The following is a 22,819-nucleotide window of genomic DNA, read 5'->3' as shown; positions in this document are numbered from 1 at the left end:
AGCATTAATCAATACTTATTGCATATTTTGCAAAGTCCAATGGATCAGTATGAGAGGAAGAAGGCAGAGCAGAGACTAAACAGGAGCACGAATGTACACCATAAAGGCATTCCTTGGAAACACTGTTGAGTGCAGGTAAGGAAGTTCAATTAATGTCAAATGGAAATGAACTGTGACCCTACAGGACACCATTTTTTTCTAGCGATTTGAGTAATTAGAACTGAGAGAAGACACGTACACCAGAAACAGCAGGACTGTGATATTTAATGTCTGCTACATAATCACTTGAAATATATTAACTGGGCAGTGGTGGCACATGCTTTTAATCCCAGCGCTCAGGAGGCAGAGGCAGGCGGATCTCTGAGTTCCAGGCCAGCCTGGTCTACGGAGCAAGTTCCAGGACAGCCAGAGTTGCACAGAGAAACCATCTCTAGATAGATAGATAGATAGATAGATAGATAGATAGATAGATAGATAGATAGATAGATAGATGAATGAATAAATAAGTGAATAAAAGTGTTAGGGAATCCCTTGCTAATGAACTAAACTAACTAAAGGTCATGGTAATTTGGTTAGCTACCCTTCGACCTTTGAATTCTGCTCACTGCTTTCGTCTGCTTTTGAGACAGGATTTCACTCTGCGGCCCAACCTGTTCCTTGACTCTGCAGTCCTCCTTCCTCAGGCTGACCAGTGGTGGGATAACAGGCATGTGCCACCATACCCGACTAGCTCCCCCTATTCTTGACCGTCAAACTTCTTTAGCATTTGTTTTTTTTCCCCCTGTAGCTGTTCTGTAGTACTTGCTAGACAGGGATGTTCCAGTATTTGCTGACTTGGACAGATTTCTGCAAAGGACTGTAACCACACACCCACTCATTCATTTCTTTCTCCGAAATTCTCAGAAGTGTTAAGGCACTTGAAGACGGCACGTTATTTGTTGAAGTTAATAAAGACTTTAGTGACAGGGCAGGGGAAGCCTACCAGCTCCTGTCCACCTCTCCTAGACAGAAGTAATATGAACTGACTTAACACGCATTCATACAAGAAGGAAAAAAAGAAAAACAACCTAAAACAGCACCTTGAGTTCGCTATTAGAGTCCCAAGTGTTCAAAAATCCTGATTTAGCTTAGACAAAATAGCTCACATTCCATTTCGAAGGAGACTGCCTTCCTCCCTACCCATTTCCCTAACTCTTCTTTGCCCACCGAGTTTAGTTTCTCTTTTTTTTTTTTTTTTTCCTTTTGTCTTAGTCTTACTGTCTTCCCAGTCCCCCCACCCCCAACACACTCACCCTACCCCATCCCTAGCTACAACTTCTTTTAATCAGGAGTTTTCTTAAAAGAGGCAAGCTCTCCTCCGGAGAAAGCACAGCCCTCAGCGGAGCTTTCCTGTGACTAGGATGCCCTAGGGGTGAGAAGGCTCCCGGGCCAAGTTCGGGCATCCGCTGTCGGAAAAGGCTTTATCCCACACGCTGACTTCCTTGCGGGTCTGGTCCCTTCCACACAGCTGGACGCGGGAAAGCAGCCTCCCTCAAGGAGCAAAAGCCCGGGCACTTTCAAAGCGCCCTTCCTTCCCAGATCCAGAAGTCCCGGGAGCGAAGGCGGGGCCCCCGCGCTGGCGACACTCTCCCGAAAGGACAGCCCCGCCTTCCCGCCACCTTAGGGAGTTGGTACTTGAAGCGAGATCGCAGATGTCCCTTTAAGGTTGGCCGTGCCGCTGCCCGTGGACTTTAGCCTAAACACGGTCCCGCGAAGTTGGCTTTATTTGTCCATGTCTCGGACAGAGCCTGGGAGGCTGCCAGTGAGATCTCAGAGCCCGGGAGCGCCGAGGGGCGGGGGATGCGGCAATCCTTCTGGGATGTGAAAAGCGTGGAGCGAGCCTAGAGGCTTTCGACCAAAACACAGGAAATCGCTCCTCCGCCGCTCCTGGACGCTGCGGCCACTGGGGCCACCGCCGGACACCCGCGGAGAGCGCCCGGGTGACCCAGAGCGCAGGGCGCCGGTGCCCGGATTCTGCCAGCTCGTGTCAGCTCCTGCCAGCTCCCACCCACAAACCGGCCCGTTGCGGAGCTGCAGCCGCTCCAGCCATGGTCCCCAGGCGCCCTTCCAGCCTAGAGGTCACGGTCGTCTGCATCTGGCTCCTCACGGGTGAGCGACCCTGCTTTGCCGAGCGTCTCTGGTGGGGCTTGGGGCTCCGGCGAGGGGTGACATTAGCAGAGGGGCAGATCAGAGAGGCCCTCAGGTAGACCGGCCAGGTCAGAGGACTGAAGGGAGGGCCAGCGCAGGACTGAGGGGAGTGCTCAAAACTTTCCAAGTAGAAGTGGCATTTCAAATTAAAGTTGTTTTGGGTTTTTTGTTTTGTTTTGTTTTGTTTTGTTTTGTTTTGTTTTTGTTGTTGTTGTTTGTTTTGTTTTTTACCGTCGCGCGCGGTGTTTTTTAGGCATTTGAGTTTGGGGAAGGGAGACTAACGGAAGGGTGGGCGCCTGGTTAGTGTGCGAAGTCTCTGCCCTGGGGTTTCTGAGAAGTGGTCTTTATAGCCTTGCCTTCCTGTTTAATACTTAGAACCTTTTCTGCCACAGATCAAGGAAAGACAGGCATGCGAGTCAAAACTACTTCTTTTCCCAAAATGACGTTGCTACTCTAGAGGCGGAACATTCTGAAACTGAGGGTTTAGTATCCACATATCACAGTGCAGTCTTTCAAACACAAACGTATTTTTAAGGAGACGTGGTGCCCTAGAAATGCAGTGTTACATCCAGTTGAGAGAAACTGGGGAGCATTCCGGATTCCCCTAATGGTAGCTTGGGTCACAACCTTTACTGTCGTTACCAGCTAGGGAGGGAAAACTTGAGATGGTGTCTCAGTGAAATGGTAGAAGCTTTAAGCAACAGATTATCACCTCATTAGCCCTTTTATCAGTGGTTGTCTTTAACGTGGTGACAATTGTCTGATGTTTTCGCTGTTGGCATGCTTGACTAGTTAATTTCACCTTTGACTGTTGTTAACAGGAGGGCCAGTTGAGCTTAAGCCCCCAGAACACTTTCCACTTACTAGTGGGTTATCAGCAAGCCCATCTCTTTTCACATGAAGTGGCATGAGGAGTTAGTAAGCTACGGAGCTTTTCACCCAAGCATTTCCTACTTCTCAGGAAATGCCCAACAATCCAAACACTGGTGACTTCTGAACAGTGTTATAGGCCAAGGGAGCGGCTTTAACCTACCTGCGATTGCAGAGACCCTTGAGGCAAGCTTGGCTTGAGACTTCTCTCACACCTCAACTTTTAGAGATTGTATCTAGATGTTTTGCAAAGTCTGAATTGTTTTCTAATTAGTCAACCTGTAGCCCCCCTCTCTCTCTCTCTCGTTCTCTCTTTCCATTTTATGAAACATTCAGTCAGTGCAGAAACAGGACTTGCACATTTTCTAAAAGAATGAGGAGTCGGGGTGATGGAGTTACAATTTCATGTAAACATTGGTGTCACATGCCTTGCTGAATCCAAGATGAGAGAATTAAAGGAGAAAAGTCGGCAGGTATTTCTAAAGTATTTTCTGCACATTTAGAGCGTTACTGACAGGGAGGACAGGTTCCTTATATAGGGTGTATTTATGTCCATTCCATAGAATGGTATTAAGGGTCTCGAGATTGACTTCTACTTGGAGAACTCTTTGGTGAGAGTTCAGGACTCTGCAGTTAGTTACTCTAGAATCTTACAGGCATAGCCACTTTCAAATGACATTATAGAGCTTGCCTTGTCTCCCAGCCTCTAACCCACCCACCTAATATGACATTTTTCTTGTATCTATTTTAAGAAGATCATCTGTGGTTCCTTCTCAGATAAAGATCCAAACAAAGCTCTCAACCGACTACCCAAATCCAGGACCCCGTGTCCGTTTCCTATTACTGCTATAAGTTGCCATTGATTTATTGGCTTAAAACAAGATATTTACTGTTTTACAGTTATGTGGGTTTTAAGTCACACTGTGATAAACTCAAGGTCCCCCAGGGCATTTCCTGTGGAGGCCTTAGAAAAGGGGCTTCTGCTGCTTTCCACTTCCTGTGACATGCACGTCTTCAAAGCTAGAGTGCAACTTGTTCATCTTCCTCTCTGGCCCTGCTTCATGGACACATCTCCAAGTCTACCTGCCCTGGATCCCTGCAATTATCAAGTATCCCTGTCCAAATCCCTGTTCAATTATATCTGCTAAGTCTGCTTTCTCATCTAAGCTGACATACTCAGCTTTCTAGGATTGGAGCAAGGGCATTGTTGGCAGGTCACACTATTGTTCCGCCTACCACAGCCTTTAAATGGAATACCCGTTGCATCCGTCATTTCCTTACGTTCCTCGTAACCCTCTTGCTTTTTGCCACTGTGGATATGATCTTGTTGTGTGGATCTAGAGAATAACTCCACCCTTCCTTCCCACTACCCCTTGCCTTCTAAACAAACTCTGTCCAGCGCCCAGAGCTATGCATCTATCATAACAAACCACAGCCATTCCAATAAACTTCCCAGGATTTACAACTTCTCATGTTAGTTTCTCCCAACATATATTAAATAATTTGTGGAGAAAAATGTTCTCACTTACGCCAAAATAAAGTCCTTGTCATTGTTTGATACAATTCAGAGTCCCAGGGTAATTATATGACACATACAAAGGTAATTTAGTTGAAGGTAGTTTCATAACCAGACAGCCTGGAGGAGGCCTTGAGGAGAGCAGTCACCACAGAGCACCTGGGATAGGAAACTGTAGATAGAAATCACATGAAGCAACAGTGCGGAAGAAGCCTTGATTGCTCATGCACCCTGAAGAACCTGAAAACTGGAAGAAGGCTGCTGCATCAAAACCGTGGTGACGTGCAGCTGGATCAAAACTGAAGCTCATCCAAGAAGGAGTAGAGGCAATATATACTTTCTCCCAACCCTGTGTAATATTGTGGCCATTGCTCTCATTCGAAATATTCAAATGGTTAGATTCAGCCTTCTAGATAGATGATTACAATAAGTAGCACAGAGTAATACTGGAATTTATGATATGAAAGGACCCAGGCCAAGAACTTTGTAATGTTTTATATCTAGTCTAAAACACATCTTCCATATTTTAAAAATGAGCTTTTTAAAAAGTGCAAGGTTAAGTCCATTTGCCCAAAGTTTTACAGCTAGTAAATGACAAATTGCTTCAATTCACACCTCTGACCTTATGTTTCCTGATATAAAACGAGGCTAACTTGTACAAGCTCATTTTACTCTATCTCTCAACTATGTGAGTAAAATGCAAACTTAAGTGGCTAAAATACTCTGATAAGGATGTGTAAAGTTAATGAAGCAAGTGTCATTTCTATGAGTTTTAGATGTATACTGAAATTGGGTGATAGCACATTCTCAGCAGAATCTAAACAAGGTTACTTCTGTCTCAGTTCATTAACAACAGGATCTCGATACGCCGCTAGTTGAGCTGTTTTTGAGCTATCTATTGCTCTTCTGTAGAATGATGCCTAGAAGCATGAGTCATCTTTGAGCCTTCCTTTCCACAGCTAGTATGTCTTATACAAAGTGAAATCCAGTGAGGAGAAGGCTGAGCATGGGGAGGTAGACAGTCACTGATCCAAATCAAATGAATGAACTCCAATGGCAGCTGTGTATTAACAATTACTGAACAGGGTGTGTGGGGGGGGGAGGTAGGGGGATATTTCTCTTACTCATTATAATATCTGTACATGCAATAATGAATCCACTGGGATGTTTGTTTGCTTAGTTAGAAGGCAGTGAAAGTGACAAATAAACATGCCAAACAAGTTTAGCTTTGTCACAGGTGGTTTTGATGCTAAACCGACAGTTCACATCAGTAAAGCCTTCCTCTCTACTGTCCCTGAAAGTTGCATTTTCAAGAGATGATTAGATCATTTATGTTCTAACTTAGTGATTTAGTCAACTAAGGGCTATAAAACCAGAACAAATTATTGAGGGGTGGTGGAATTTGCTGTGTGGTTAGAGGGCCTAGAGAGGTGTCCTTGGGGGCTGTATCTTACCTATCACCCCCACTCTGTGTCCACCATGATGTGAACTGGTGTTCTACCATGACCTACTTGCTGTGGATTGATACCTCTGTTATTCTAAGCCAAAATACACAATTCATTCTTTAAGCCGTCTCTGTTAGGTGTTTCCTCACAGTAGACAGAAACCCAACTGATGCAGTCACCTGGCCACGTAATAACTGAGCTCTAGAGTCATGTCTGATTGCTACTGACTGGCTGATCTATGTAGATAGATGCTCCTCTGTCTTTCTTCCTCCACCCTCTACCCCTGAAACTTTCCACTGAGGCTAATAACTGGGCAAATTTTCATATGCCCCTTAAAATATTTTAATAGAATAAATTGGTTGTTTGATGCATTTTCTGAGAGTTATGATCCAAACACTATTCTTTATGGCTGCTCTTCGGATACAGGAGACACAAAATAGTGTATCTGCGTTCATGTTAAGCAACTGGGATGAAAGATATTTTGGAATTGTTTTCATTGTACTAAGGTCAGAATAGATTGGCCTATTCAGGGCTGTCTGCGACTGCAGGATTTTATTCCTTCCCACAACAAGTACAGCAGAGTGTCAAGAGATGCAAATGAGATGAATACACTCCTTTCCTCAACGTGTCTGAGCTTCTTTCAGATCACTCTATTGTCCACCCTTCTGAGGTCGCCTCTGGGCCTTTCCGGAAGCTCTACTATAGATCCTTAACTCCTACAAAAATGTGTTTCCCAAGGGACTCTGAAGTGGACTAGCTCTTCCCCAGACACCAGGGTGCCCCTAGCCTTTGTTCCTATAGAACAGTACACCCTATGATGTGATAATGAAATATAGCTGTCTATGTGCTGTGAGGGCTATATTTTGTAATTATCCTTAGTATTTAAGAATAATTGACATTTTTTACTGAATAAATTATGAAATAATGGACTACAGATACTTATTAACTACTTAAAAGATAAGCCTGTTCTTTTCAGTATATTCTTGTCCATATTTAACCATATTTATATCTGATTGAATAGATGACTCCACTTTTAGGTTTCAAAATCTAGGACAAATGGTTAATTGAGGTGTCTACTTAACATATCAAAGTGGACCAGGTTCTCCCAGCCTTCCCTCAGTTATCTACCTGTCACAGGATATGACAGGCATACCACCAACTCCTACCCTAAATTTCTCCAGGCTAGTGGCTGGGCTGCCCTTTCCCCAACTCCCCTTTCCTTTATAATCCAGTCGTTTTGGCTACTCGGTCCTTTTATGTACTCTTACCCTGGCCACTTGGTCTCTTGATCTCCTGGCTCTCACTTCTTCCCTCCTCATTCTTCTCACATGTCCTGGATCAGGGTCATGTTCACTCTGGACTCTCCTAGATTTCTCTGTGTCTAACTATGCTCTCCCTTTTATCTACAATGTACTTTCTCTCCCACCATACCTAGGAGCAGTCCTTCTTTTTTATTTTTTCATTCACGTACCAACTGAAAAATGCACCATTTTATGTAGCACTAGACAATATGAACACTGAAGACAATCAGTTTGTAATCTGCTAGGTTGTTAGCAGCATCCTATTATGGAAATGTTAAAGTGAAAAAAAAAACCGACACATCTGAAGATTATAATCAACAACATAATTATTTACAGGGCAATCACTGTGACATTTCCTTGTATATTTGCAAACTACATTATGGTGGACATGGTGACTCATGCCTTTTATTCCATCACTTTGAAAGGTAAGGTAGGTCGATTTCTATGAATTCGAGGCCAGGCTAGTCTATATGGTGAGTCAGGGCTACATAGTGAGACCCTCTCTAAAAAAAAAAAAAAATTAATTAAAAAAAATAATAAACCTGAAACCTGCCATCTTAAGATTTCGGAGAGGCTAACACAGCATCCCTTCTCCACACAGACATGGGCATTGCCCCTCTTCTCAGTTGTTTTCTAAGCCAAGACTATATCCGATTGAAGGTATAAGGTGTGATTGTCCCTCTGGCATCGGCAGTCAGAGCTTTCTGGGAACAGCTACATTTGGGAGGAAGTAGAGAAAAGTGAATTGGAGTATTTAAAGGACATCCAGACTGCTGGGAATCAATGGCTCTGGCGGTGGCAGACTGTGAACTTTCTGGCAAGCTTGTGAGGGCTAGCGCTGAGTGTAGATAAAGGGCCTATTTGTAATCTGATCTTTTCTGTGACTTAAGGAAACTTTTAAAAGTCAAATATGTTTTATTTAATTTTTTTGTCAGTTCAGTTATAAGAGAAATAAAAATGTGTGCACTGTTATATCCCAAACCTGCTGTCTCCGAGCGCCTGGCTTCTACAAACAGCTAAGATACCTGGGTTAATACAAGAGACATGATAATTTAAATACCAGGAATAAAACCATGTAGTCCTGTGTGAGTTATTGGAGAGCTGCTGAAATAAGTGCCAATCCCTAATTTTTAATTAAAAAAAAATTGCACTGGGTCAAATGACTGAGATGGTTTTCATATCTTATTGTAAATTATATTATGTGTGTACAAGATCTCATGTAGACCATATTAGTCTCAAACTTACTACATAGCTGAGGACGACTGAGCGCCCAACCCTCTTGCCTCTACCTCCTATGCACTCACTTTGCCTTACTACAACTTAAACGTACTTTGTCAGTTATTTCACTAACTAGACTTTTAGTTCCAAAAGGATTTGTTAAACATTTTACCGCACTACATTTTTACTGTTCCTATACTACCTTGATACAGACATGCTCACATGTGTATGGCACTTGCACACACTAACATACAGAGGGGCAGTGTGAGGGTGGGGAGTGGGGTTGGTACGGGGGAAATGTTGATTTTGTCACATTAGCATTTGTAGTCAAAGGAAATTTAGATACTGGGTACAAGAAATTTCTCTGAAAAAGGCTTTCACCTTTCACCTATAATTAGCTAAAAATCCTTCCCCATGACACACTTAACTTTGCTTGTAGAGGTCACCCAGGGGCCTTTGTATAGCCTAAGATTGGCATATTCTCTTTTTAGAAGTAATATTTGTTCCCAGATAGCCATAATTAGAGCTGTCACCACTTATACATGTTGTAAAGATCACCTTTCAAACCATGGATAATAAACGTTAACTGTCATTTATTATTTAAAAATATTGTAATGCTCTGTCTCAGGAAGATGTGTTTAAAATCACTACTTCCCTGTCTAAGTCCTGATATCTTTAAAACTGGAATAGGTCTATAGATGTTTACTTTAAGTGTAGTCTTGTATGTTTTTAGCAATAGTAAAAAACGCAAAGCAGTTTCTTGTGCTTAAGATCTCAGTTATAGTCAGGTTAAAAACGATAAATCAGAGGAGAATAGCCACTCTCTCTTTCATATGTGCCACATTAGTGTACATCATTTGTGTTGGGAAATAAAGAAGGTAGTCTGAGTCCTTCAGGGGCTTGTGGTCTGAAAGACACAACAGACACACAGAGAAATAATGTTGAGCTATATTCCCAGAGAGGCTTTAAGAAAAGATGACAAAGTCAGATTGTGTTCACAGTAAAGTAAGTCTTGCCAGAAAGGGAAACAAAACCACGAACAAAGCCCCCCTAAATTTAAACAAACAACTACCGAAAGATGGGATGCTAAGCACAACATAGTCAAATATGATATTCATATTTCAAGAGCCAATAAACCTTGTTGCTATCATAAAACCATTCCTAGAATATTATTTTAATAAAAACTATTGTAATTCAGTAAACAATAAGGTACGTGAACATTTCATTCTCTTGCACAGCTAGGAAATACACTACAGTAAGTAACTGCACGTAACCTGCTTTCCTTCAGGTTTCTGCTTTCTCACAACCCAGTTATTTCCAATATGATCCTGTTCAAATTAATTCCTGCACTTAGTTTTATGGTAGAGAAGACTAGTGGCTTATGTCTCCAGATGAAAAGGCCTAAGACCCAGGGTAGCCCTTAGTCCATATAAAAAAAAAAAACACTAAAACCCTTTAATAGTTCAAAGCTTAGACCTTAGTTGAGCACTCTCAACTAGCTCACCTAATTTAACCTAGCCCTATCCAGCCACGTGGCTAGTTATACCTTCCAGGCCTGTAGTCATGTCTGACTACTCTCATGCCTTCTGGTGAAAGGGTTTTCCTCTTCTTCCCAGAGTTCCTTTCTCTCTCCCAGGAAGTCTCACCTTCCACTTTTCTCTTTGCCAAACTACAGGCTGTCAGCAACTTTTATTATCCAATCAGGGATAATTTGGGAGACAAGGTTCACACAATGTCATCCAGAACACTTGAGAATCGGCCACAGGACAACAAGGATCCTGGGGAGCAAGCAACCAACACTTGAACATATTGCACTCCAGATCAACCCCAACATTTTGAGATTCTGATTTCTAGAATCAAGCCAGCTATTCTTAAGAGATTTACCAGAGAGCCTTGTTTACAGAACTCTACAGGTCTATCCATTAGTATACTCCTGCTGCAATTTCATCAGACTGTCAATGAAAGAAGAGGCACAATCTATTTGTAGTATAAAGAGGGGAAAAAAACAACCCAGAAGTGTGTAGAGACTGAAATTGACAGACTCCAAGCTCAAAAAGACCACTCAAGTCTACCAATTCCTGTTTGTTTGTTTGTTTGTTTTAATCCTTTTTACACCTATTTATTTTGTGTGTGTATGTGTGGGGCTCAAGTGTGCCATAGAATGGGTATGGTAGTTAGAGGACAACTTGCTATAGTCATTTCTCTCTATCTGGGATTGAATTCAGGTTTGGTAGGAACCTTTAGACCCACTCAGTTCTCTCTCTCGGGGGTCCGATTTATACTATCTCTTGTTGCACAAGCACTGAACCCCAAATCATTAAAATTATCTTTATAAAGAGTCAGATTTAAATGACTGTGCAAAACTGAAAACAAATATCATGAGGGTTGGTTTCTTTAAGCTGACACAGCATAATTTTTACAACTGTAATTTTTGTGATTGATTTCAATTTCTGCAATTGTCAAGTATAAGGAATTGAGTTTTAAATAGACTGAGTGGGCCAAAAGTCACAGTGAAAACAAATGAAGGGTGAGAGCCACAGTTCTCTTGACTTCTGGCCCAATTCTCCACTCACAGTGTCCCAAAAACAACAGACTCAAATTGTTTGAAGGCAACAGCACTGGCATTTTTCTTCTTCTGGAAAGATTAATGTGAGTGTGATAAAATTAGAGATATTTATGTGAAGGTTCAGATTTCCAAAAGCCAGTAAGTACAAATGATAATTTTATGCAGCAGAACTAAATCACGGTCTTTTTTTTCCTTAAGGTTTTTATTATTTGGGAAAAGAATACAAACAAAACGATGGTAGGTTTTAATGGTCATTATTAAGTGAAATGAACTATAGTCGCTACCAATGTCAGAGTGCTAAGAAGCATCTGTAGAGTTAATATGGCTGCCGCACTTTACCCCTGACTAGCTTATAAACACATAGGATACTATAGGACTTTGCAGAGACCATGGCAGGACATAAAGAAGAAAACATCCGGAGTTCAAAAGGCAGATAATGCATTCAAATTGACACAAGGTGTGGCTTTAGGCTGAGACATTTCAGCTGGCCCTTCCAGATAGCACAAGAGGCCAGGTGAACTGTTAAGTACTGATAACAGGATTGAGCTGAGGTACAGTATAGATTCCTAGGATGTATTCAGGACAAAGTTTATTCTGGTGAAATAAAAAGTGCCCCAAAATGAGAGTGAAACATATAAAAATATATAGTGTAATTTGGAATGAATGGAAGGACTTGGGGTTTAAATTAGAAACTACAATCCCCAAATAATATAAAAGTGTCATTATTGGTTTAGAAATATACTAAAAGTAACATAAAATATGGGGAGGATGAATACTGGATCACTCAACACTAAGCTCAAGTTAACAAAAATATAAAAAGCTTCTAGCTGACGTAGGTATTTCAGACCAAACTAACTCTTTAAGAAATGTTGTAGTTCATTCAACCACTGAGGACACTGATATTTTAAAAATTGGTCTAGGGCAGGAGAGGTATCTCAGTAGGCAGAGTGTGTTCAAAGGCCCAGGTTTGGGCCTCTTAAAAGCCTTGGGGTGTAGTGGTACATGCCTCTCATCTCAATATTCAAGGGGTGAAAGCAGGAGAATCAGAAGTTCAAGGTCATCCTCTGCTATAAATCCAGTCAAATGCCATCAAAAATCAGTCCAAAGATGTTTGCCTTGAAATTTAAGAAGGTCATGAAATATGAAACAGTCACTATGGGTTTTCTACATATCAAATGAAGAAATAAGTGAATACATGTTTTTTTAAAGTAATTTTTCTTTAATAATGATTACCTAGGCTTGGTAGAAACAAACCTGTGCCAAAAAAAAAAAAAAAAAAAAGGTGAGGATTTGAAGATGTAACAAATGCAAGGGGTCGGTCAATGCATTTCAAACCTTCTAGGTTGATTTCCAAACTGTGGATAGTGAACTGGCAAAGCTGTCGGTTAAACGAAGCAGCAGGAGATAACAGCACACAACTTGCATCTGCAGAGATGATTACGTGTATAAGACATATTGTTTGTGGTGTGAGAGAGTGTATGTCTAATCAGACCCGAGACTGAATGCCAGTTACATGATCTTGAACACATTTGTTAACTTCTTCATATTTTCATTTTTATTCTTCTACAAATTAGGGTAACATTTCCCTAGTAAGAAAGAGTAGGAAAGTGCTTGAGAAATTTTTCAAATGTGATAGCACTTCAGTGAAAACCCTTTCATTCATTAAGAGCCTATGAAGCCACTTTCTTCCCCTGGCGAGACCTGTGCCATGTTTTGTGAAAGGCTTTGGAGGAAGAAAGCAAAGTGAGCTAGGGACTCTGTGTGACAGGATGACTGGGAAGGGAAAAATAAGAATTAAAGTGGGAGAGGGAGGAAAGATGATACAAAGCAAGTAAAGGTCCTAACATATACTGGGGTCTTGGAAACCGCTCCACAGCCACCACCCCGAAACCTTTGAGAAAGATAGCTGACATCAGTGAACATGATTAATCGACCCATTAACCTCTTCTCTTCAATTAAGGCTAGAGAGTTCTGCTTTAAGATCCTTACACAAAACGCAGTGAGAGTATGTGTTCGGTGCTCAGGGCTTCTCCGCTCCCCATTGCCTTCAGTCTTAAGGAAAAAAAAAAACAAAAAAACAAAACGGCATCCCCATTATTTCTATAGCCACTGCGGAAAAAAAAAAAAGAAAAGAAAAGAAAAAGGGGGAAAGCAAGGTTTTAGTTTTTGTTTTCCTTTACAACCGATTCTACGGCTCTTCTTTAGGGGCGGTCGTAATTAGTAGATCAGTTTTTCTTTACTTCCCATATTCCTCAGCTTTTGGCCGGTCCTTGGCAGGCAAGATCCAGCGCTAATCTATTGCCTCCCAGCTCCCACACTAAAAGCCTCGGAGACTGCTGCGCGGAGGACAGCTGCCAACTTTGGATTTTGGGATTCCCAGGACATCAGGTCAAGCCACACAGAGGTCCGGCAGGGGTGCATTCCACACATAGTTCCTGCAGTCCCCGGGCTCTGTCCTTTAACATCTGGGTTAACTGGATCGTGCACACAAGGGTAACTAGACGCAGAAAACAGCTGGGCGTGTTGCTGAACACGGGCCGAACGTGGCAAGTTCTTAGAAACTGCTTCTGGCTATCCCCAGCGCCAACAAGCTTGGCACCGCTGGGTGCTGGTATGGAAATGAGCAAGCCCAGGAGGAGTCTGGACTTCCGGGGGCCAGGTCTGCACTTTTGAGGGCGCTTTTTCACTTTTACATAAGTTTTGAAGCTGGCTTCCCACCGAGGAAGGGGGTGCAAAACGACCAACTCAGTTTTAAGTACATTTAGATATATGTTTGCACTCACATATTCCGCCATTCCTCGCACGCAGGGATGTGTGGGAAAACTCAGCAAGTCCAAGCAAACTCAGCTTTACTGTAAAAGCCGCGGCCGGAGCGGCTCTGCGCCTCCCTGGACGTTTATCCAGGGCGCGCCTCTCCTCTCACTGCGCCTGCGTGAACGCGCAAGAGGAGGCCCCGCCTCTCCGCTTGGTCCGACTGACCTGCGCCGGGGAGCGGGCTGCGCATGCGTGATCTCAGCGTCAGCCACTCGCGCGGGCCCGGCGTCTGGAAGTACCGGGTCCTCTGTGCTCGGCGTGGGGTCCGCCGCGCCGCGTGGGTCAGCGCGCCGACACTGAGAAAAGCGTGGGGGAGAGCACTGCCCAGGGCTGCAGGAAATCGGAGGTAGTGTTTCCTTCCTGCTCCCCTTCCCGGCCTAGATCCACCCCCTTCTCCCGGGGAGCCCCTCTCAGCGCCTCCAGTTCTGAAGCGCGCCCCTGCCGAGGGTTATGAAGCTCGTGAGAAAAGACATCGAGAAGGACAATGCGGGCCAGGTCACCCTTGTCCCCGAGGAGCCCGAGGACATGTGGCACACCTACAACCTCGTGCAGGTGGGCGACAGCCTGCGTGCCTCCACCATCCGCAAGGTCCAGACCGAGTCCTCCACGGGCAGCGTGGGGAGTAACCGTGTCCGCACCACACTCACCCTTTGCGTGGAGGCCATCGACTTTGACTCCCAGGCCTGCCAGCTGCGGGTGAAGGGGACCAACATCCAAGAGAATGAGTATGTCAAGATGGGGGCTTACCACACCATCGAACTGGAGCCCAACCGCCAGTTCACCCTGGCCAAGAAACAGTGGGACAGTGTGGTTCTGGAGCGCATCGAGCAGGCTTGTGACCCAGCCTGGAGCGCTGATGTGGCAGCTGTGGTCATGCAGGAGGGCCTCGCTCACGTATGCTTAGTCACGCCCAGCATGACCCTCACCCGGGCCAAGGTGGAGGTGAACATCCCCAGGAAACGGAAAGGCAACTGCTCCCAGCATGACCGGGCCCTGGAGAGGTTCTATGAACAGGTGGTTCAGGCCATCCAGCGCCACATAAACTTTGACGTTGTCAAGTGCGTTCTGGTGGCCAGCCCAGGATTTGTGCGAGAGCAGTTCTGCAACTACATGTTTCAGCAAGCCGTGAAGACTGACAACAAACTGCTCCTGGAAAACCGGTCCAAATTCCTTCAGGTAAAGCCCTTCCCCAGAGAGAGTAAAGAGTGGGCAGAGGGATTACTAGGAACGGTTCCTGATGTTTTAGAACGGGGAGGAGCAGAAGGCTTAGCTGGGAATATAAATAAAACAGTAGAGAGAATCTACTAGTATCTAGCACTTCCCTAAGGTAACTTTTGCTGAAGGCCTTACTTATGCATTGCTTTTGTCTTATGTCCTTGTGCGCTGATTAACAGATACTTTCAGAGATTCTTTGTCTTTTATAATTGTGATTCCAGGTACACGCCTCCTCTGGACACAAGTACTCGCTGAAAGAGGCCCTGTGTGACCCTACTGTAGCTAGCCGCCTTTCAGACACGAAAGCTGCTGGGGAAGTCAAGGCCTTGGATGACTTCTATAAAATGTTACAGCACGAACCTGACCGAGCTTTCTATGGACTCAAGCAGGTGGAGAGGGCCAACGAAGCTTTGGCGATCGACACCTTGCTCATCAGTGACGAGCTCTTCAGGCATCAGGACGTGGCCACCCGCAGCCGGTACGTCAGGCTGGTGGACAGCGTGAAGGAGAACGCAGGGACGGTTCGGATATTCTCTAGTCTCCATGTGTCCGGGGAGCAGCTTGGCCAGCTGACGGGAGTAGCTGCCATTCTCCGCTTCCCTGTGCCAGAGCTTTCTGACCAAGAGGATGATTCAAGTTCAGAAGAGGATTAAGACTGACATTTAATAGTTTCCTCCTTGGCAGGTGCTGCACTTGCTAATCGTGCTGGGGTTTCTTGTGTGTTTGGTCACACTAGGTGTTTTTTTGGTTTGATTGGCAGGACTTGTATTCAAATTAAATAAACAAAAAGAAAAGAATGTCCAAGCATTATGTTTTCAAATTAGGGTTATTGTTTTCTAAATACCTGGAAACATCAATTTGTCTATCTAAGGAAGTCTATTTTTTTTTGGGGGGGGGGGTTTGATCATGAAACCCACACACCTGTTTTAATTGGTTTTCCTTCTTAAAAGCTTTCAACTCCCATGAAGTTTGTTTTCATTCTTCATGGTGTTTTTCATTTCATATAATGATGCATTTTCTCATCTCTTTCTAGCTTTTTTTTTTTTTTCAAGATTTGACTACATCCACTACTTGAAGTGGTAGTCAAACAGTAAACAAAGCCAATCTAAAATGTTTTCTTTTGGAGATTTGTTAAGCTAGTCATTTAAAAACTACTCCTGTTGCTCTTTTGTTGCTCTAATTATGTTTTCTGTAGAGAAGTTATTTTCAGACAGTAGAGGCTTGATCTGCTACAGATTCTCACCCTAATCTCAGGCCTTTAAAAATGAGATGAAGATATGTGACTCCCTTGCTGTGGCTGATGAGTGGCAAATCTGGACATTTCCTTACACTGAAATGCCCCCGTGTTCTTTGGGTTGCTGTTTTATTTACCGTGTCTCGTAGTTGTTAACACATCCACAGGGCGCCTGTGCTGTTAGCCTGTGCTGTCCCATCTTTACTGGACTCTGTTATGTGTGAAGAAAGCATATTCAAGATGTTGAGTAGCTCAGATGATCATGGAAGTTGCCATTCAGAATATTTTTACTACATAATGGGAATGAGCATTTCTGAGAGAGAGACAGGAAATACCAAATTACAAATACCAAATTACAACTTGATCTTTTACAAAACTCAGGTTAGCACAGGATAAGGGGTTCTGTCTGAAGTCTGGGTCAGTGATGCCTACATCATGTAAGCTTTAACTTTGTTAGTCTTCTGGCTTCCTTGTGCTATAACACATTTGGAGTTATTTTTGATAAGCTTAACTTGTTTAGATTTTTCCTATGATGCTAGGAACTGGTGCCTTCCTGATGTCTCATTCTCTACCTCCTAAAAATAACCCATGTTGTCTTGTCACTTTAATGTTTAGCTTTAAAGTAATAGTAAAAGTATTTTATTAAATAACTTGATAGGAATACAGGGAGGAAGCCATCACAGTCTTAAATTCCGGACCTGGTTAGTAGTGAATCTTAATCTCAGGACGTACATTACGGCTGCAATATCTATAGTACTACAATGAAGACTGCTGAACTGGAGAGTACATTTTAAAGCAAGGGTTCCCAGTCGAACCATCATAGTTTCTCATTGGTTACTCTTAGTGACTAGGCTGAAGGCCAGACCAGTTAAATAGCTTTACTGGTAGTTTCTATCAGTTACTGGGATAAGCTGGGCGTGGTAGCCTGAGCCTTTCATCTCAGCGATTGGGTAGCAGAGGCAGGTGGATCTCAGTGAGATCCAGGAGAACTGGGGGCTCCTTAAAGAGTTCCTGTCAAGATAAATTACTGAGGCAGGTTGCAGCTGACATGAGGGCTGAGGATTTGATTCAGAACTTGCTATCTGCAAGTGAGCTGATGGGAGTGCAGACCCTGCGCAGTGTTGGTGGAACCTTGAATCCAGTGCTCTGCTCTGAGCCAGAATCTTCTTGTTCCAGCGTCTTCAGGTGATGGCCATGTGGAGTGAAGTTTGCCACAAGTGTGGGCGATAGCCTTTCCAAGTGGAGTTAGGACATTAGCCTAGGTGTCAACATTTAGGGTCAGCCAGCTATACCGATGTGGCTATAGGACTGCTAAGTAAATGCCAGTTTTTATGTATATAAAGTATGTAGGAAATCTTTTAACTTTTATCTTGGGTGGTGGTGGCTTCAAGACAGGCTTTCTCTGTGTAGCCTTAGCTGTCCTGGACTTACTTTGTAGAGCAGGCTGGCCTCAAACTCACAGAGATCTGCCTTCCTCTTCCTCCCTGAGTGCTGGGATTACAGACTTGCAACATTGTGCCCTTCTAAACATATATATATATATGAGTTTATATATATATTAAAGTCACATATTACATTGCTATCCAAAGAACAATTCATACTGTATCATAAGAACAACCACAAAAGTATTGGTAAAAGCAAATCGCCTTTAAAACTCCAGTCATGATTGTTGTCTCTTCTAAAGAGCAGAGTGAGCCTTAAGTCTTACAAAGTCAGTTAGTTCATCTGCTGTTCATTAGGAAGAACAGCAACATCTTAACCTTAGATGGTTGCTCAGTGCGGACGTGTCGCAGGAAGGACTTGGGATTTACCATAATGGGAAACAAGCAGATGGATGGAGATGAACTGCTTCATAAATCACTGTTCGGCCACATCTGGGCTGGACAGGAAGAGACAAGAATGTAAACAGGAAGAAAGCTTAAAAGGGTGGATATTGGAAGAAATCGAGAGGAATCAAAGCAGTAAGAATGCAGTATGCCCTACGGTCATACCCTACAGAATGAAAGGACACTATTAGAAAATGTGATGTTAAAAGAAGATTGACAAGGCTTTGGCTGCAGATTGTTCAGAGTTATTGAGGTAGAATCTAAAAACAAATTTCAGGGTTTTTTTCACTTAGGATGAAGCAACAATTTAAGTTGGAAGTAAAAGAAGCTGACTTGGAAACAGAAATAGTTTACTTCAGTTCAAAGTGCCTGGGACACCTGGAATTGGAGACTATTGTGTTGGGGTCTGGGCTTTTCAGTGAGATCTTCCCACATCAGCCTTGGAAAACCATAACTTAAAAAAAGAAATGTGTCAGGGTGTTCTGATTTAATTCACTATAAGTTTTCATTATTCTTTGCTGCAAGCAAGCATCGTTAGCAAGCTGTAAGCCAGCAGTTGTCAACTTGTGGGTCACGACACCTTTGGGAGTTGAAGGACCCTTTCACAGGGTTAACATATCAGATATCCAGCGTGTCAGATATTTACATTATGATTCGTGACAGTGGCAATATTGCAGTTTTGAAGTAGCAGTGAAAATAATTGCATGGTTGGGGGTCATCACAGCATGAAGAATTGTGTTAAAGGGTCGCAGCGTTAGGAGGGTTGAGAACCACTGCTCTATTTATATGCAGGAGGCCAACAGAGTGTTTGCTGCTTGAGGCTCTCAGGCACTTAGAGTTCTCTCGCAGTCTTCACTTTTCCACCTGTCTTAGAGCTGTAAGACAGTTTTTTTGTTGTTGTTGTTTTTTTTTCCTTTTGGGTTTTATGTCTATCATAGGAATAGAAAATGCTTGTTTTGACATTTTATTTAAATAGGCTACAGTTTTGTTGACATATTTGTCACGAAATGAGTTCCCCAGCAATGGAGAACACCTAACATGAAGAGCTAAAAAAAAAAATATGACTAATAAGAACCACCAATGCAGGCTGGTACATTTCTGTCTATAACCTAGCACTCAGGAGGCCGAGGCAGGAGAACATTGACTCCTAGGCCAACCTCGGCAACAAAGCAAGAGCTTGTCTTAAAAGTAATCTGTATTTCAGATTAAGTTAAAAAATAAAATCCTCAGTGAAATAGTTTACTTGGAATAGAGCCAGCTCTTTAGTTCTTGTTCTGCGATTTGGTCTATGTGCTCTGAAACAGATTCTCCAGCTGCTTCCTAGTTATGCTTTCTATACATAAATTAGAAAATTAGGATATAAGTCAAACATTTACTAATAACTTCATTTTAAACAATTTTTTTTGTGTAAATAGAATTTAAACGTGAAAGCAAATTTACCAATGTATGACGGAGTTGTGCTTAATTTGATATGTGGGATTAAGTCTGTGCTGAAGAGCTGATGCTGCAAAGTTTATATCTTCAGCATTTTTGTGAATTGATTGTACATTTGTTACATAATCAGTGTTGAGACTGTCACTTGTCATGGCTGTGTAGTGGGGATGACAGGTATAACCATTTCATGAGTACTTAGAAATTCTGGCTCTGATTTCCTGTCAAAATCCATTTTCCTTAATACTGAAAATGCCGTCTCGCCATGACAGCTTGAGTGAACCCTAGCTGAGACACCACCAAGGTTCAAGACCTGTATGTTAAGAATTGCTGTTTGCTGCTCTTATAGAAACAGAGATTTAGTTATTAAGCAAAGAATATAACTGTACTATCATTCCTAAGCATGTAAATATAAAATTATCTTATCTTTGGTATTGTGTTAGAATGTTTAATTTAAAAAAAAATGTGAGTTGTCTACTTGCCCTTTAGTTAGCCATTGTCTACATTGAAACCCTACTTATAGGATGCTAATTTAATGATAGTGCCTGTTTTATATACTATCAAAGAATTAGAGGACTTAGGGTGTGTCTTGATTTGGATGGCATACTTGGTTTCAGAAGGGCTAGCATTGAGTCGAGGGCAACATCCAGCAGCTAACAAACAGAGCAGAAACATGAGCTCTGGCCCAGTGCCTGGAAATGCACAGATTGGGATCACTGTCCCCATTCCAGGGATGGAGTGCCTCTCTTTAAGTGCCAGGTCCTGTAGTGAGGGCTTTAATATGCGTTAGTTCTTCCAAGAACCTTTAAAAGAAGATTCTGTCATCATTTTCATATGAGACAAATTAAATTAAAAGAAAATAACTAAACTGGCCTAGTGAATATAATAAAGTACCCTACCTAGCTACTCCATTAAAATATGCAAGAATGACATTTCTGTTTCCCAGTTGTATATTTGGTATTGGTCATGTCTGTGCCTAGACCAAAACTAAGTCGATAACTGTATGAAATAATGAGCTTAAGTGTGTTTAATCATTCTCCATTTTTATTTTCCAGTTTAATTGACTGAAAAAAATCAGTAGCTTAATTCTATGATTTTATGGCTAAAACATAACTGAGCATTGGAAAGTGTAAAGCAAAGGTACATGGAAGCAATCCCCTCTAGTGTAACAGCGAGTTATGAATTTCATCCTCGGTATTAGCATGCCTGTTTCAGTTTTTAAAGCTGCCATCCCTGTATACCTGTGTGTATGTGCAGGTGTACTTGTAAGCACTGTGCCTGGGAGGGCCAGGCAACAACCTTTGGTGTAGTTTCTTAGGCACCATCATTTTCTTAAAAAAGCTCTCTTTTGACCTGGAACTTGTCAAGAGACAAGGCTTGGCTCGCCAAGGAATCCCAGGAATTTATCTGTCTCCACCTCTTCAGTGCACAGATACAAGCTATCATCACACTAAGCTTGTTTTATTAGTATTATTATTATTTATTATGATTTATTCACTTTGTATCCTTGCTACAGCCCCTCCCTTTCTTCTCAGTCCAACCCTCCCTCCTTCTTCTCCACCTGTCCCCTCCCCTGTGGTAGGCTCCTGTCTTGTTCCTTGTTTTCACCCTCTTCTGATGTCTATCTTGTTTGCCTTTCTGAATGAGGATTGATCATCTTACCCAGGGTCCTCTTTCTTGCTTAGCTTCTGTAGGTGTGCAGATTTTAGTATGATTATCCTGTATTATATGTCTAATATCTACTTATAAGTGAATATATACCATGTGTGTCTTTCTGGTTCTGGGATACCTCATTCAGGATGATCTTTTCTAGATCCCACCATTTGCTTGCAAATTTCATGATTTCTTTGTTTTTAATTGCTGAGTAGTATTCCACTGTGTAAATGTACCACGATTTCTGTGTCCATTCCTCAATTGAGAGACATCTAGGTTGTTTCCAGATTCTGGCTATTATGAAGAAGTTAAACAGCAACAAATCAAGTAATCCAATTAAAAAATGGGGTACAGAACTAAACAAAGAATTCTCAATGGAGGAATATCGAATGGCAGAGAAACACTTAAAGAAATGTTCAGTGTCCTTAGTCATCAGGAAAATGCTAATCAAAATGACCCTGAGATTTCATCTTACACCCATCAGAATAGCTAAGATCAAAAACTCAAGTGACAACACATGATGGAGAGGATGTGGAGAAAGGGGAACCCTCCTCCATTGCTGGTGGGAATGTAAAATTGTACAACCACTTTGGAAATCAATCTGGCTCTTTCTCAGACAATTAGGAATAGTGCTTCCTCAAGATCCAGCTATACCACTCCTAGACATATATCCAAAAGATGCTCAAGCATACAACAAGGACATTTGCTCAACCATGTTCTTAACAGCTTTATTCATAACAACCTCCTCCCCTTCTATATGACCCTAGTGTATCAGGTCTCATCCGGACTGGCTGCATCATCTTCCTCTGTGGCCTGGCAAGGCTGCACCTCCCAGGGGTAGGTGATCAAAGATCCAATCATGAGTCCATGTCAGAGAGCCCCTGCTCTCCTTACTAGGAAATCTACTTGGAGACTAGCTTTTATGACTTGGAATCTGTGAGCCAAACTCAGGTCCTGCTGTAAAAGCAATCATTCCACCTACTGAGCTATCTCTCCAGCCACTAAACCTGCAATCATAAAATATGATTGCTCCAACACATATTTATTTACTAAGCATCGTTGTAGCTGCATTTGTGACGCCTGTATAAACAAATTAGATACTGGAAAACAGTAACCACAGATGGCCAGGCTTACAGGGAAGAAATAATAGCTCTTAGAAGTGACCACTACAGTCCATGTGAATCCCAAGGCACCATCAAAAGAGAAATGCATAGGATTGGTCTTTCCTTGGGGCCTGCAGATACCACTGTGGAATAGCTGCTAGTGTTCACAGTGAGGAAAAGTCTATCCTACATTAGCATATTCTGTTAAAGAAGTCAAAGAAATATAATGTCTTTCAAAATTGTTTGTGTGCAAAATGATGGTGATTGCAGTGCCAGGGAGTAAACCCAGGGCCTTCTTGCTAGGCAAGTATTATATTGCTGAGCTACACTCTCCCCGCCCAATTCCTCTAGCTAAAATTATTAAATGATGCTGGTTAAGAAATCCCTAACTACTTCTCTTGTTTAGAAGGACAGTCTCAGAGAGCTAATGTTTATTTTTA

The 22,819-nt window shown here is 42.5% G+C and overlaps 2 protein-coding genes across 3 annotated transcripts in view; both read left to right on the top strand.

The window, feature by feature from the left end:
- The first annotated feature begins 2,021 nt into the window (after positions 1 to 2,021).
- Positions 2,022 to 22,819, top strand: part of Itga1 (integrin subunit alpha 1) — a 154,603-nt gene continuing 133,805 nt past the window's right edge. The window contains exon 1 of one of the 2 annotated variants that reach the window (XM_060385733.1): positions 2,022 to 2,148. In XM_060385733.1, the coding sequence (XP_060241716.1) occupies positions 2,088 to 2,148 (61 nt within the window). In that variant the 5' untranslated portion in view covers positions 2,022 to 2,087. The remainder of the gene's footprint in view (positions 2,149 to 22,819) is intronic. The other variant, XM_060385734.1, reaches the window with a different exon arrangement.
- On the top strand, positions 14,086 to 15,929 carry Pelo (pelota mRNA surveillance and ribosome rescue factor). Its single transcript, XM_021662389.2, has 2 exons — positions 14,086 to 15,093; positions 15,354 to 15,929. Exons 1-2 carry the CDS (start codon positions 14,368 to 14,370, stop codon positions 15,783 to 15,785), a joined length of 1,158 nt encoding a protein of 385 aa, XP_021518064.1. The 5' UTR covers positions 14,086 to 14,367; the 3' UTR covers positions 15,786 to 15,929.

The sequence above is a fragment of the Meriones unguiculatus genome, chromosome 6 (genome assembly GCF_030254825.1).
Source record: "Meriones unguiculatus strain TT.TT164.6M chromosome 6, Bangor_MerUng_6.1, whole genome shotgun sequence".
Taxonomy (NCBI): Eukaryota; Metazoa; Chordata; class Mammalia; order Rodentia; family Muridae; genus Meriones; species Meriones unguiculatus.
This window is presented reverse-complemented; position numbering and strand designations above follow the sequence as displayed.